We start from the raw sequence: 15,669 nt of genomic DNA on the forward strand, positions 1-15,669 counted from the left end.
ATATATATATATATATATATATATATATATATATATATATTAGGAGGATGTCGTTTTGATTAAAGATGAATATTTATGTAAATTTATTATGTCTCTCAAGTCTTCTTTCTCCCTTGTTAGTGTATCACCGTCACCAACAGTATCTTATTATTAAATGAATCATAATATAAGCTTTTTTCCTCTTCAGAAAATTACAAATATTTTTTCTACATGATTACATCTTCGTAAAACCCTTTGGAAATTAGCAATTGATGTACGAGGAACTATTTTAATTCATATTAGATCCCTTTGAATTTGTTTAGATATCTAACTAAGTTTAGTGTATGAACAAAACACCCCAAGAAAAAAGATGCGGAACAAACAAAGCCAAAAACTTAAAACAAACCATACTCCTTTTTTTTTTTAAATTATAATATAAAACATTTATGTCCATTCGATGTCTATTTATAAAAAAAAATATTTAAAAATTTTGAAAATAAACTCATAGATATCAAAAGGGTTATGAATTGGAATCTTCTAAATTAAATCAAGACCTTAAAAGATTTGGCAAAATTCCATCAACGCCTCTGCATTTTCTTTTAATCCTTTTAGGACAGCAATTGGTGGAAGGAACGTCGACGCTTCACCACCATGCCCTGAACTTTAGATCCCTGGATCGGCCGCTGCGATCTTTGTCCGTGATGGCGTCATTCGCTCCGGCGGCGATCGTGGTGCTGGTGGTGGTGGTGGCGGTGTGTCCCTCCTCGGCGCTGGCGGAGGCCCGGAAGGCGCCGTGGAGGATGCACACCCTGTTCTCCGTTGAGTGCCAGGATTACTTCGACTGGCAGACGGTGGGTTTGATGCACAGCTACCGCAAGGCGCGGCAGCCGGGGCCCATCACCCGTCTCCTTAGCTGCACCGACGAGCAGCGCCGCCGGTACCGGGGCATGGGCCTCGCGCCCACCTTCGAGGTCCCTTCCATGAGCCGCCACCCAAGGACCGGGGATTGGTGAGCAAAAGAAGTTGTGCTTTTACTTTGCCGTACTTCTGTTTTAATTGCATCTGAAATTCGGATTCGTGAACTGGTAGTTGCATTTGATATATGAATTTGGGAAATCGCGGTGCTCCTCTGGAGTTGAATTTTCAGCTGAGCTGCCTTTTTACGATGGAACGTCGGGCTCATTGAAACAGAGATGATAACATGCGTAGATTTGGTAATGCTTTGGGGCATTAGAGTTTCAAATCTATTATGGTTCAGAATAACTAAAATGCTTGTTTCTATCTTTTTACTAAATGTTGTGATTCAATTGATTACTTGGAACCAATTTATCCTTGAATAACCTTTTGGATTAATGGGTGAACTTTTGTTCTCTTCACATCCACCAATATTGGCATGAGAATGGAGAATCCGGTGATTTTAAATTGCTATAACAAAATAATTTCTTGCCAAGTTGGGTCAATGAGCAGTAGCATGTCTTTTTCCCCCCCCCCTTTTTCATTTCAAGTTATTCTGATGACTGAAATCTTTGGAAACCTGCCAAGGTTGTTGTTCTCAGTGTTTCCTATGTTGCATCATGCTTGTAAAAATGTGGGCTTTTTTGGTGATACTATTTGAGTATGGATAGACATATCTTAACTTCTTTAATTTCCTGGACATGTCTGCCATGTTCTTCTGGCCTTGTCTTATCTGAAATGAGCTCAGCTATGTTGGTCACTCTGTGTTACATTAGAATGATGCATGATTATATGATCATTGCCTTGATCATACGTCCAGCCCCCATAGCAACTCTTGGGTGATCTTATGGCCAACTTAGTCTTCTATGTTTGATATTATTATTACTAGTTTTGTTTCAAATAAAATAATTGATTTTATGTCAGTAGCTTTTTAACTAATTCCCAGCTTGTTGATATTTTTAAATTCTTAGAATGCAGATACTGTTACATATTACTGCAATTCTGGATCTTCAAGCTGGCTTACCTTATAGATTAACACAAGACAAACAGATTTTGATCTGCATTATATATAATTTACTGTTACTGCAATTCTGGATCCTCAAGCTGGCTTACCTTATAGATTAACACAATTTTTTGGAAATACCATAACTGCCGTCCTACGGGCAAACAAGATTTCTCTAGTACGTAGCAAGAATTTGATTGGTTGAGTTTGAGTTGCTGGCTAAACAACATCTTCATTTGGTCCTATCTTGACCAATGTTTCCAATATTATGTAAATATGGCATGTATTTGTGGAATCCAACCACCAAGTTGAAATTTTTTGGTATGTGGTAATGTAAAATCTTAAAAAGGTGGGACTTGGCACCACTATAAGGTTGTTCCACTGTGACCTAGATGATTAGATAAACTTCTTTGCTTATGCATGCAAAGCTGCATAAGTTGATCCTTCAAGAAACTCAGATTGTTAAGAGCTTAGTGCCGTGGGTTGCTTGATAATACCAAATCTTAAAAATTAAAACTAGATAGAACAATAAACTTGAACAAGTGCCTTCTGCGTTGAATTGTTTGCTTATGAGTATAAGGCTGCATACATTTACTCTTTCCAGACCTTACGTTGTCAAGAGCCTGATGCAGTGGGTTGCTTGACAATAGTGATATCTCAAAATCAGATAGAAGAATGAACTTGAGCAAGTGCCTCTTATGTTGAAACCATGCTGGGACAATTTTCATTGCATCTCATTCAAGATACAACATTGAACATACAACACTATGTTGACATGCGTTATGATGTTAAACATTCGCTGTTTGGTGAACTAGATAGATTGGCAAGCAAACCAAATTTTCTCAATAGTACTTGATACTTGATAGTTTAAATTTTCAGTTCATGCAAGTAATATTTTTCTGTTATCCCAAGGATGCTGATTTTTATTGCACAAAAGACTCTTAAGATGTTATGAGGAAGGTGTCATGCAGTGGAATGTACCTTTTGAAGAATCCATTCTACTGCTTGTACATACAAATGGCTTGACGTCTACATGTTAATATCATGAGAAAATCCGAAATTAATATTATCTGCCGTATATTTCTTGCAAGTTGTACTTACAGGCCAAATTTCTATTGCTGCATGTGTCTAAGGTACATTTTGACTCTTGTCACATCGGTATTCAATTTTACTTGGTTAGTGGTGTTTTTTCTCGTGTCTATTCTAATAGTTATGAAAAATACATAAATCTAATAGTTTTACCTTTCAGGTAGCTTTATCCTTTGCCTTTCTGTACATTTTCTTTCCAACCTTGAATCATTGCATTACCCAGTTGATGTTGATCTATTTGTCGATCTCTGTTACTGCATTCCCCATTGGTTAGAGACATAATGCTTGTCTTGATATTCAAATTAGCTATGGGATTTTTCTCTATTTTATCAGGTATCCTGCTATCAATAAACCAGCAGGTGTTTTGCATTGGCTTGAACATAGTGAAGATGCAGATAATGTTGATTGGGTTGTAATCCTGGATGCAGATATGATCATTCGAGGTCCAATAGTACCTTGGGAACTGGGTGCCGAGAAAGGTAGACCAGTTGCTGCATATTATGGGTATGAATCCTTACTCCATTCAATTTTTTCTCTGAAATAACTGTAAAGTTCTGTTTTCTTTTTAATTGTTAAAATAGATTTATCATGCTTTTTGTCCCTTTTTCTTTCAGGTACTTGAGGGGATGTGATAATATTCTCTCACGTTTGCACACAAAGCATCCTGAATTATGTGACAAGGTTGGTGGACTTCTAGCCATGCATATTGATGACTTAAGGGCTTTAGCTCCTCTGTGGCTTTCAAAGACTGAGGAAGTGCGAGAGGATCAAGCACATTGGGGAACCAACATAACTGGTGACATTTATGGCAAGGGTTGGATCAGTGAGATGTATGGATATTCATTTGGTGCAGCAGAGGTAAACAATTTTTTTTGGTTCCTTAAATTTATTTTGATAGTGGTCAGCCTTTATCACAAGATAATTAGTGACGGTCTTATATTGTCCTTATCTCTCTGTTTCATTATGTTCAGGTCGGCCTCCGTCACAAGATAAATGATGATTTAATGCTTTATCCTGGTTATATTCCTAGAGTTGGCGTGGAGCCTATCCTCTTGCACTATGGTTTACCATTTAAAGTTGGTAATTGGTCCTTTAGAAAGATAAGACATCATGAGGATGGCATTGTGTATGACTGCAACAGAATCTTCCCTCCACCACCTTTTCCTAGAGAGGTATGACCATTGTGCAACTACGAACTCAAATTTGGTTCCATTGTCCAATTGTTCTCTGGAGTGCACCAAAGGACAAATGCGATCAGAAGCATCATGCCTTATCAATTACGACTCTGACAATCATTTGTATGCAGGTCGAGATGATGGAAGCTGATTTAAACAAAAGGCGAGGCTTATTCTTGAGCATAGAATGCATTAACACTTTAAATGAAGGTCTTCTATTACACCATGCATCTATGGGTTGTCCTAAGCCACAGTGGTCAAAATATCTAAGTTTCTTGAAGAGTAAGAGATTTTCTGAGCTCACCAAGCCAAAATATTTAAATCGCAAAAAACCTAGCAGTCAGATATCAGAGCACAGAATTATCTCTATTGAATCTCGAAATGTGTACCCAAAAATACATACTCTTTTCTCAACAGAATGTTCATCATATTTTGATTGGCAAACTGTGGGGCTTGTTCATAGTTTTCATTTGAGTGGCCAGCCTGGAAATATCACTCGACTTCTTAGTTGTACTGATGAGGTCTTGAAGCAATACAAGGGCCATAATTTAGCTCCTACACATTATGTTCCATCTATGAGCCAACATCCATTAACAGGAGACTGGTATGTGATCTTAACTGATTGATGGTCAAGTGTGCATATTCACAATCTGAAATTCTGATTTGTAATTCTGTCAAATATGTGATTGCTGGACATGTACCACAAAGTACTCTCTATTACTAAACCATGAGTTTATGATGCATTTATCTTCTTAATCTAGAACAACTGCATCGTCATTTTTCAGAAGTTAGAGGGACGATGTGTCTGTTTCTCTGCTTTTAGTTCAATTTTTCTCAAATTTGACGGCATAAAAAGATCATCTGAAATTTGAAGTTCATTAGGATTTTAATTAATTGGTTTAAGTTCCTAAGACATAGAAGTTCATATCGAAGTGATAAATATTGACCCGATACTGGTCTTGGTAACGTATTGGAATCTTGGTTTGATCCTGATACCAATTAGAAGTCGAACTAATGTGCTACCTATATGAATTGATGTACTAGTAGTAGTACCTGGTACTGGCTGGTACCTTTTGGAATAAAGAGAGAGTTATGGAAAGGGTGGAGAAGGAGAGGGAAGGGGAGGCAGAGTTGTAGGAGGAAGATGAGGAGACTAAGGAAGAGTCTCATTGGTCGTAGGTGGCAATGGCAATGGGAGGAGGGGAGACAGGAGAGAGAGAGATAGAGGAAATGTTAGAGGATTCAGAAAAGAAAAAGAAAGAGGAAAAAAAAAAGGGCAAAGAGGGCTACCAAAAGATATAAAAAAATGAAAAACAAATTGATAGGGAATACTTAAAACCGGACAGTGTACATGTAAGATAATCATATCAAGCGTGACCTGTCAAAATATCAGCTCATCGTGATCATTACATCTAGATGTTGGACTAAAATTGATGGTCTCCATATTGGTTCATGGTGAGATCGGTGAATATCAGTCTATGCTCACTGGTAAATTCAAATTTTTAAACCTTGTTGGCATCCAACTATATGTTCCAATACTAGCACTTTTTTGGTGTTAAATACTGGTTGATACATAACGGTCAATGATTACTGGTTCAATTGGTATTTAGAACCTTGATTCATATTTTGTCCAAATCTATCATCTACACTGTTGGATTATGTCATTATTTACCTTTTCACTGTAGGCTAAAAATTCAGGCACATATGAATTTTGAAAATCTTTATTTATGCCAGATATGTGCCACCTGGATATCTGACCCCTTCAAAAGGGGGTGGATTCTTCCTGCTCAATTATTAAACTGCTCAATGGTTATTATTCAGCCTAAGCTAACCTTATATAATAATTTCCAAACTATGCTGACATATTTCTGTCTGTGAACCTCTCTTGCCCTAGTCCTACTTCATCCTCCTTGCTGAGCTCTCAATACTCTCAGGTTTCTCTTGGTTAACTTCCCCTTCCTCTCTCTGTTCATTGTTTAGATATCAGTGCTGCTGAGGGCCATCTTGTGCAAACAACTGTTTTTATTTATCGATGGCTATCAATCCTCATTTAATGTCGAAGCTTACCATTAGTCCGTTACTACTATCCATGGCCATGTAAAGTACTACATTGTTTAATTTCAATGGTGCTTAACTAGTTCTGTTACAATAAGCGAATTCCAAAGTGATTATGAATGAAGCTATCATGGTTGATAATTTATGTATTATAACACTTTAACTAGTTCCAAACTTCCAATGTCTTTCCATCAAAATTTTAGGTGAGTTTCATTAATCCTTGTATTTTCCATTCGTTAAGTTTTTTGCGTTTTTATTGTCTTCACAGTTGCTAATTAACATGCATTCTACCATATAGGTATCCAGCTATCAATAAGCCAGCATCCGTTCTTCATTGGCTTAATCATGTTGAAACTGATGCTGAGTTCATTGTTATTTTGGATGCTGACATGATAATGAGAGGTCCCATTACACCATGGGAGTATGGTGCGCAACGTGGTCGTCCTGTTTCAACTCCTTATGAGTAAGAGGAAAAGATATCTACTTTTTAAATTGGAGGCTCCTTTGATTTTTTTCATATATCCTTAATTGTTGTCCATTCTTAATTTTAGATACCTTATTGGTTGTGACAATGAGCTTGCAAAGATACACACTAGAAATCCTTCTGCTTGTGAAAAGGTTGGTGGTGTTATAATAATGCACATAGATGATCTACGGAAGTTTGCATTATTGTGGCTCCACAAGACAGAGGAGGTTCGATCTGACAAAGCTCATTATGCTACAAATTTTACTGGGGACATTTATGGATCTGGATGGATAAGTGAAATGTATGGTTACTCCTTCGGTGCAGCTGAGGTACAGAATGCTTTAGTACTTTCCAATGCTGATATTCACTATTGATGATTGTTTTTAGTTCACTACATCATGTACCTAATAATCTATATGCATAATTTGATCTACATCACAGTCTGGAAAAATTGCAAAAGTTCATGCATATGTTACATACTAGAAATCATTTAACCATTTAACTAGCCAAATAAATTATCCCATGTTCCATTGTGAGAACCTGGAGTTTTTTTGTTCTATTAAAAAATATTCCTCTCCTTGTCCTTCTCTCCTACTTCTCCTTCTCCTCTGCCCCTCTTCTCTTTCTCTCTCTTTAGTCTGCGCTGACTGGTACATTGGTGTACCATGTTCCAATACACCAATGTGTAGTATAACCATACCAATCTAGCCAGCGACCAGTACAAGTCTCAGAGTGGGACTTGAAACCCTGTTCTGAATCTCTCATAAAGAGACAATGGCTTAAAATCAGTCTTGGATGTATTGATGTGATACATTCAACAAACAAATGAAACATGCATATGGTTAGGCATATGCATATTTAAGAGAACATATAACATACAGATAAGTAATGTGCTTACACATGATGACTTTTATAAACATGCATTTATCTCCTAAACTAGAAGATTTATTTCAAGATCTTTATCTCCAGCCAACTTGATGATGATTCTATCAATATGCCCCAAGCGAGTCCAAATCCACATTCCAAATTGCTCTTATATTGAATAATCAACTGAAAATTGATATTTTACATCTGTTTGATGCATCACATGATCTGCTCCCCTGTTTTAGCCTGCTAACTGAAGATGCAAAAATTTCTCACTATCCACGAAATGCAAAGCAGCAGCAAATATTGCTCTTCTTAACATTAATGATGAGCTCTTCTCCTCACAATGATTAACAAACGAATTGTTTGTCAAGATAAGGGCATTGCTCCTCTTCTTATTTGCACTTCAGTTAATAATTTTTACCATATCAACCCAGCAATTTTCCCACTAAAAAGAGATGTTTTGAGTTACAATGCACTTTCTTGCCAGAAAACAAAGTAGAAATTGGTAATACCCTTTCCTTCCAAACTATTCTGTATTGAAGATATGCCTCGGATTACAATGCACTTTATAAAAGCAACTTGGAAGTGGGCTGAAAACAAATTGTTTTATTCTATCAAATTCTTTCCTTCTGTCATATTCTCCCAAGTTGCTTTAATTGTAAAATTGCTTCTCTTTGTAGGTTTCCAAACAAACCTGTGCTCGTCACTTGAGACACCATTTCTGATTTACTCCCAAACACGATCATTTTTCAGATTTACTGCAGGGGTTGAATTCCACTTATTTTTAAAAATTACGCCAGCTGCAAGAGCGCTATCACATCTCAATCCAATTTCCTTTTAACTGTAAGTCTATCGTTCATAGTTTCTCCAGGCAACATGATCATTATTCAGATATACAATAGGGTGAATTCCGCTTATTATTAAACAATCCATCAGGAACAAGAGCACTGTCCATCATATCTCAATTCAATATCCTTTCATCTGTAAGTCTATCAATCAAAGCCTCACCGGGCAACATTGCTCAAGCAAAATATGATTGTTATTTCCATTTCGCAAAAACTCTCTAAACTGCTATAGCTACCTCCACTTGCCTTGTTGCAGCAAGACATTCATGATATAAGCAACTAATCGTAATATCCCTTACAATAGAGATCCAAGTCACTCAGATCAAAATGTGTAGGTTCACTTTCCCTGGTTAATCACAAATCAAATGACTTTCAGAAACATTCTGATTTTAGGATCACCTATTTCTTTTATTTTATAAATCTGTCACATTTTCTTGTTATTGTCATTTTTCCTGCGCAAATGTTGGTGTGAGAATACTATTAACAAAAAAGTGTTGATATGAGAACTTCAAATGTCACATTTCTTAATTTCATGTTGTTTTGTACTGTTGTGCATTTCTCTAAGCTCAAATGGGAATTTTTTCTCCATATGTTGCTGATTTTGTAGTTCTTTTTCATTTACTACACATACCCTGCTAATTTTAGATTGTTTCCTTTTAGTTTCCTGCACATGCCCACAAAAAGTCATCTTATTGTATAATTGCTCCTCTGAGGTGTCTGTTCTTGCACACCCTTCCAATTTCCTTTTGTTTGTGCCTATGCTTCTAGAATTATGTCTGCTCCGAATGCCTGTAATTATTGTTAGATTAATTAGTAATTTTTTATCTGACATATCATGTTTCCTTAAATGTGTTAAATTTCTATTTACGATAGCATATTATCTGAAATTGTTGTGTGGTTATCTAAGAAATAAGTATGCATGAACTAATTTTATAGGCACATTTGTGTAAAAAGGAAAAAGAGGTTAAGGTTTGAGTGCAAATAATCTAATTATCAGTCTGTACCTTGTTTAGAACTTACAGATCTTGAGGTTCTTTTTCTAAATGGTCTATGGGTTATCTTCAATTAGCAAATATACAAGTTATTTCTGTTTAATTTTTTAGATTGAACTTATTTTTTCAAATAATTTTTTAGTTGGGTCAAACTTCCATTTGTTGAAAGTTATTAAAGGAAAAGGCAACCTAGAGCACAACGCTATGCAAAATTTGGAAAGGGTGAATGTACGGAGTTCTACCCTTCTAAGAAAAGTAGTTCCCCTGATTCTAATACTTCCAGGTCCTAAAATATCAACTTTATTATGGCATCAAGTCTCACCATTTCAAACTTTGAGAGGATGTACATTCAAACAGAACTATTCATATATAACTATGTTGGAAGACAAGCATCTGGTATTCACATAATTGATCACTTAAACTCCCAAAACCACATATGTGTTGTATAGCCTCTAAATCAGTTTCTTACAAGTTTTTAATGGTTATGATTGCCGTTCAGTGTACATTCAAACAGCACTATTCATATATATTATCTCTCTGTTTATGTTGGAAGACAAGCATTTGGTATTCACATAATTGATCACTGAACTCCCAAAACCACATATGTGCTGTATAGAGTCTAAATCAGTTGCTTACAAGCTTTTAACAGGTATAATTGCCGCTCAGTGTATTGCTACACTAGTGTGAACTATTTCCACAATGTTTTTTATGATCAATGAATCATGTAAAAGCTAACTGTTTCTTTTGTATGACTTGCTCACATCAATTTCTTGCAGTTAAATCTGAGGCATATTATCAGGCGTGACATACTGATATACCCAGGTTATGTTCCTGAACCAGGAGTCAAATACAAGGTCTTCCACTATGGACTGAGATTTGGTGTTGGGAATTGGAGTTTTGACAAGGCTGACTGGGGAAATGTTGACATGGTAAATACATGTTGGGCTAAGTTTCCCGAACCACCTGATCGTTCAAGTCTATCCACAGCAGATGAAAATATTTTAGAGAGAGATATCCTTAGCATTGAATGTGGGAAAGCATTGAATACTGCTCTTTATCTGCATCATCAGAGCAGGAAATGCCCTATTCCTTCAGAAGGCAATAGTAATTTTAGTGTAGTGGAAGATGAGGGTTCATCCGATGAATTGAAACATGTAACGAATCCTGCAGCTAATGTGATATCTATTCATGCCTCAAGTAGGATGGGTATGTCTCCGTGGATAAGGATGGTTGCACTTTGGGTCTTTTCTGTGTTAGGGTTTCTAGTTGTGATTTCAATGGTCCTCTCTAATCGCAAGGGAGAAAATCTTAAGGCTAAAGGTAGCAGAAGCAAGAACGTTTAGCTGAAATTTGGTGGACATTACTGGCAATTCTTGCAAGTTTTATGATGAAAACTATATGACACTGAATGAGATCCTCGAGGATCCGAGATCATGCATCGTTACATGATTCTCCAGTGTTCAAACTGATGAAAATGACATGGCTTCGATAAAAGTACATGTCACAGACAAAAAGCGTTTTATCTGAAGAGCCATTCAAAAGGATTTTACATGTTGTACAATTTTGATCACTATCTTGAGATTTAAATTATCTCTAGCTTGCACAGTTTGCAGTAGGAGATGGTTAATTGTTTTGACTATCCATGCAAAGCAGCTCAATATTTTGATTTACATGGAACAGATATAGTGACAATCCAGTTCTCAAGGATGGCAACAATTTGACTTCTTGGGAGATACATTTTATCATAAACAATCGCAGAAAATAACATAATTATATCTGTGTGGTGGTTGACGAATAATTCTTCAGTTTTTTTTGTCTTTTTGTACTTCTTCTGCATGTATTTCCTTTTAATTAGATGTATTATGTGTCTTTGTCATCCTCATTTGTTACTTGAGATGTAGAATGGTAGTAAACTATTATAAAAGTAGTACATATTTGTTCCCTGTATCGACAAATATGCTACAATTACTGATTTCTGAATACAACTTTTGTTGAATATGTTTAATCTTAGAATATTGCCAACTGATCTAATACACAAATAAATTAGATTTGTGGTTCCCAGTTTCTTCCATAAATTAAGTTCATGTTCATCCAGATGTTGTTCGGCTTCAAAGAAATAGAAGCAGTAGTCTGGAAGATAGAGAAAAGATAGAAGCAGCCTCAAAACTACGATTCCATATTGCTGATGCTAAAAAGTTCTTTGAGAAGAGAGAAAAATATTTTCCAAGTTTACTAATTGAGATGCTAAATATCTCATTAACTAATGACAGCTACTATGATTGATTGATTGATTGATTTAAAGAAAGGATTACATCACTATTTATAGAGTTCCACCTTGAGTCCATTAGGACTTGGACTCTTAATAATAATTAAATATTAAATAAATTTTTACCCGACTCTAATTGAAGTAAACTGACTCAATAGACAACTGAACTAAACTGACTTAATAAACATTATTCAAAAGCTCAGAAAAAGGGTCATAACAATTCCTCCCTCTTCAAATCAACCTTGAGGAACTCACTTAATAAACATTATTCAAAAGCTCAGAAAAAGGGTCCTAACAATTCCTCCCTCTTCAAATCAGCCTTAAGAAAAAGGGTCCTAACAATTCCTCCATCTTCAAATCAGCCTTGTCCTCAAGGCTGAGCAGCATCAAACTCAAGGAGCTTTTCACTTCAGTCATAGGCTATTTGCAAAGCATCACAATCCGTTGATCAAGTAAGTATAGTCTCCACTTTTTGATAGTGTAAGCAACAAGTCGGTCTTTCAGTGTAGTAATCGTTGCAAGAAACTCCTGGCTCTGTATAATCAATTTTATCTTTGAACATTTGCTATCACAAGTTAAAATTCGTCCATCAGCGATCTTTACTTTGAATTTGTCACAACCTTCAATGTAGTAAGCTAATCGGGCTGCAACTTTCCTGTCCATAAAATTATTAGTGCTACCAGTATCAATCAAAACTATAACAGGTTGATGTTCTAGAGTTTTGCCAACTTTCATAGTTTGCAGTAGTCGGCTAATGCATGCATTGTATATATGGTTGGTCCAACATCTTCATTAGAATTTATACCTTTATGATCGGAGTCCACATTCTTAGCTTTCGATTCCTCTCGAATTGGTTCAATCATCAGAAGTTGCCCTTGTTTATATCGGTGCTCCATACTCCACTTTTCATCATAGTACAAACTTTTTGTTGATTTTTCCTTATTAATTTTTTTCGCATGTAGATGTGCAAATGAGATCGCAACTATCATATTGCGGGGTTGACGTGCCTTAACTTCACACCGGATCTCTGGAATAAGCCCTTCAATAAATGTACCTAGAAGTTGTCGTTCTACCAATCTCTAGCTTGATTTGACAATCTTTCAAACCTACTATGATATTCCAACACTGTAGAAGTCTGACAAATTTTGGTGAGCTGGCAATCAACATTCTCATATTCGAATGAGCCAAAGCGAACAAGAAGCCCTCTTTTGAACTGCTCCCACGAAGGAACTCCGTGGAAAGTTTCATACCAATCATACCACTGGATTGCATCTCCATCGAGCTGGATTGAGGTCACTTCTATCCTAGATTCTTCTGGGGTTTTGTGAAAACGAAAAATTTTTTTCGCCTTACAGATCCAACTAGTCGGATCCCCATTTTCCCATCTCGAAAATTTCACCTTCATGTGTGAGTAGTTTGTGTCACAATCTTGGGGCCTTTTTCCTGTATTTTCAAATATGTGTAACGTAGAACTTGAGCCCTCATTTTGTTGAAATTTGCTGAGGCTCTCTAATATGCTCTTTTTGAAATCATTAAGTGTTTCTTACAGTCGATTCTCAATTCTGATTTCTAATGCTTCCATTTGTGCTTTCATTGAGTTATCGGTGACCATTGCGTAAGACTACAAATCTGTAGTCTCAACTCCTGTTTTTGATGTCGGTCAAGGGTATCAGCACTGTCGATATGAAGTTGCCGAGGAGGTGGATGCCGAGGGCAATGCTGCGGTTGCTGTGTTGGAGGAAGAGTTGCTACCCTGTTTCTGTCAATGCATGGGGTGAGAGCGCGCCAAGGGTTGGAAGGCGACTGCGTCAGTGTAGCTGCAGCTACTGCGACCCAAGGGGGTGATCGCCAAGCAGCGGTGATGGCAACCTATAGCGATGGTTGCGACCTAAGGGAAGGCAGCGACAGTGGTGCGACTGGGGGTAGCGCCGCCAAGGGCTCGTCGTCGTGGTGGCTGCAACGATGCAGATGGGAGGCAACGATGCTTGTTGCGGTCGTTGCGTGGAGGGATCGATGCTGTTGAGAGCTGGGAGGCAACGATGGTGGTGTGACTGGGGGTAGCGTTGTTGCGGTGGCTGCGATGACACAGATGAAAGGCAACGTTGCTCTGTCTCTGACACACTATGGAAGGAGGCGGGTGACGCCGAGGGATCACGTGTGGTTGAGGAAATGGTAGTGGCTGCAGCAGTTGTGGTTGCCTTTTTTTTTAACGTCTCAAGAATGGATGGTTGAGCGACTGCGATTGTGACCCAAGGGGGGACAACGATGGTGGCGCGATTGGGGCAGCATCGCTGATAGTAGAAGTGACGAGGGGGTGGTCCGCTAGCTATGAAGTAGTGGCTGTGGCCCTTCTCACTCGATCGAGATGGGGCAGCGAGGCGGCGAAGGTCGTTGGCCGGGGAGCAGCGACAGCAGTGGTTGAGCGGCCGGGAAGCTACGACGGTGGTGGAGTTGCCTTATAGTGACGGTGGGGAAGAAGGGAAGCAGCGGTAGTGGTGGAGTCACCTTACAGCAACGACCGCGGTGGTCGTTGGCCGGAGAGCAGCGGCGGCGGTGGGCTTGCCGGAAGTAGGGGTTCTCAATTACATGTGTGGCTGTTGGCCTTTCCTTCCTTTTTTTTTTTATAGCTATGACAATATTACAGTGAGAATGCAAAGAATCATTGCTCTGATACCAAATGATAAGACCCAAATGTTTTATCATGGAAGAAAGAGGAGAAAAGGGAATGATAATGATCACTTCGAGGGGATCGGCCTTCTTGATCACTTTGACGGGATCGACCTCCTATTGTTTATCATAACAAACTGGAATAATATTTTATTGATTGATTGATTGATTTAAAAAAAGTTACATCACTATTTATAGAGTTCCACCTAGAGTCCACTAGGACTTGGACTCTTAATAATAATTAAATATTAAATAAACTTCTACTCGACTCTAACTGAGCTAAACAGACTCAATAAACAACTGAAATAAACTGACTCAATAAACATTATTCAAAAGCTCGGAAAAAGGGTCCTAACAGGGTCAAGAGGTTTTGGAGAGGTTGACCCTTTGCGGATTGATATGCAAAAGTACCACATAACTTAGGTAAAACTAGTTATGCTTGTGACATATGGTATTAGAGTGGGACAAACACACTTTAAAACACTTAGTAAGCAAATGTGAGGGATCTAACGGGGCTGCGTTGAGGGCACCCAACATCCATGATCATTTGAGAGAAATGAGTATAGAGATGTAGGGAAAGAAGTTGTTCAGAGGAGTAGGCATCCAAGATTGACATTCAGAGGAATGACCAATCCTTCATGTGAGAGACACTACGAGGACAAGTGAACTGAGAAGAATGCATAGTGCATAAAGGTTGAGATGGCTAAGTTCGAGCTATGACTTGATGTTGGCAATCAAACTTGACGATGCTTAATCCAAGTAGGCACTTGGCAAAGGATGAGACCATACAAGGAGGGATAGGTTTCTTAATGATCGAAAAAGCTATGCAAAGCTCATAGAGGTAAGGGAAATTGCTAACTTAAAGAATTCAGTACATATACAAGTGCTTGTAAGTGGATGATGGATTGTCCGTGGCTATCCCAAGTGATCGAAACTCGGTGTTATGGAGCATTAAAACTTTTCCTTTAGCATGAAAGAATATTTTCGTAGGAGGTTTAAGTGTATAGTAAATTTGCTATGTTGCTAGGCCTCCAGAGACGTAACGAGAGTTGTATTAGCGAAGAGTTACAATCTAGTAAGTGTGTTCATGGGGGTGGAATAGTGTATAATTTATTCAGCAAGTGAAATAGTCTAAGGGGATTGTGGTCTCCAAAACTTCCAAATAGAAGGATATGAAGAGAAAAGTTATTCTAATGAGATAGATATCCAAGAAGGATAAATCTTAGTTCTCTAGAGGGAGAATTATGTATAACGGATTGCACATGTTAAGGAGGGGTACCTTAAAACATAGCTCCATGAAGCTCAACGGAT

General features: G+C 37.7%; 1 protein-coding gene across 1 annotated transcript; it reads left to right on the plus strand.

Annotated features, from left to right (window-relative positions):
* Positions 1-550: 550 nt before the first annotated feature.
* LOC135634707 (peptidyl serine alpha-galactosyltransferase-like) lies at positions 551-11,372 on the plus strand. The gene is made up of 8 exons (XM_065145233.1): positions 551-988; positions 3,359-3,529; positions 3,640-3,883; positions 3,997-4,197; positions 4,332-4,804; positions 6,554-6,718; positions 6,807-7,050; positions 10,202-11,372. Exons 1-8 carry the CDS (start codon positions 681-683, stop codon positions 10,766-10,768), a joined length of 2,373 nt encoding a protein of 790 aa, XP_065001305.1. The 5' UTR covers positions 551-680; the 3' UTR covers positions 10,769-11,372.
* Positions 11,373-15,669: the final 4,297 nt, after the last annotated feature.

The sequence above is a fragment of the Musa acuminata genome, chromosome BXJ3-4 (assembly GCF_036884655.1).
Source record: "Musa acuminata AAA Group cultivar baxijiao chromosome BXJ3-4, Cavendish_Baxijiao_AAA, whole genome shotgun sequence".
Lineage (NCBI taxonomy): Eukaryota > Viridiplantae > Streptophyta > Magnoliopsida > Zingiberales > Musaceae > Musa > Musa acuminata.

Bases quoted from the DNA above. Each gene is read 5' to 3' on its own strand.
- LOC135634707 (XM_065145233.1), top strand. From the start codon at position 681: ATGGCGTCATTCGCTCCGGCGGCGATCGTGGTGCTGGTGGTGGTGGTG. The intron at 989-3,358 runs GTGAGCAAAAGA...CTATTTTATCAG, and splicing joins CACCCAAGGACCGGGGATTG to GTATCCTGCTATCAATAAAC. The intron at 4,198-4,331 runs GTATGACCATTG...ATTTGTATGCAG, and splicing joins CACCACCTTTTCCTAGAGAG to GTCGAGATGATGGAAGCTGA.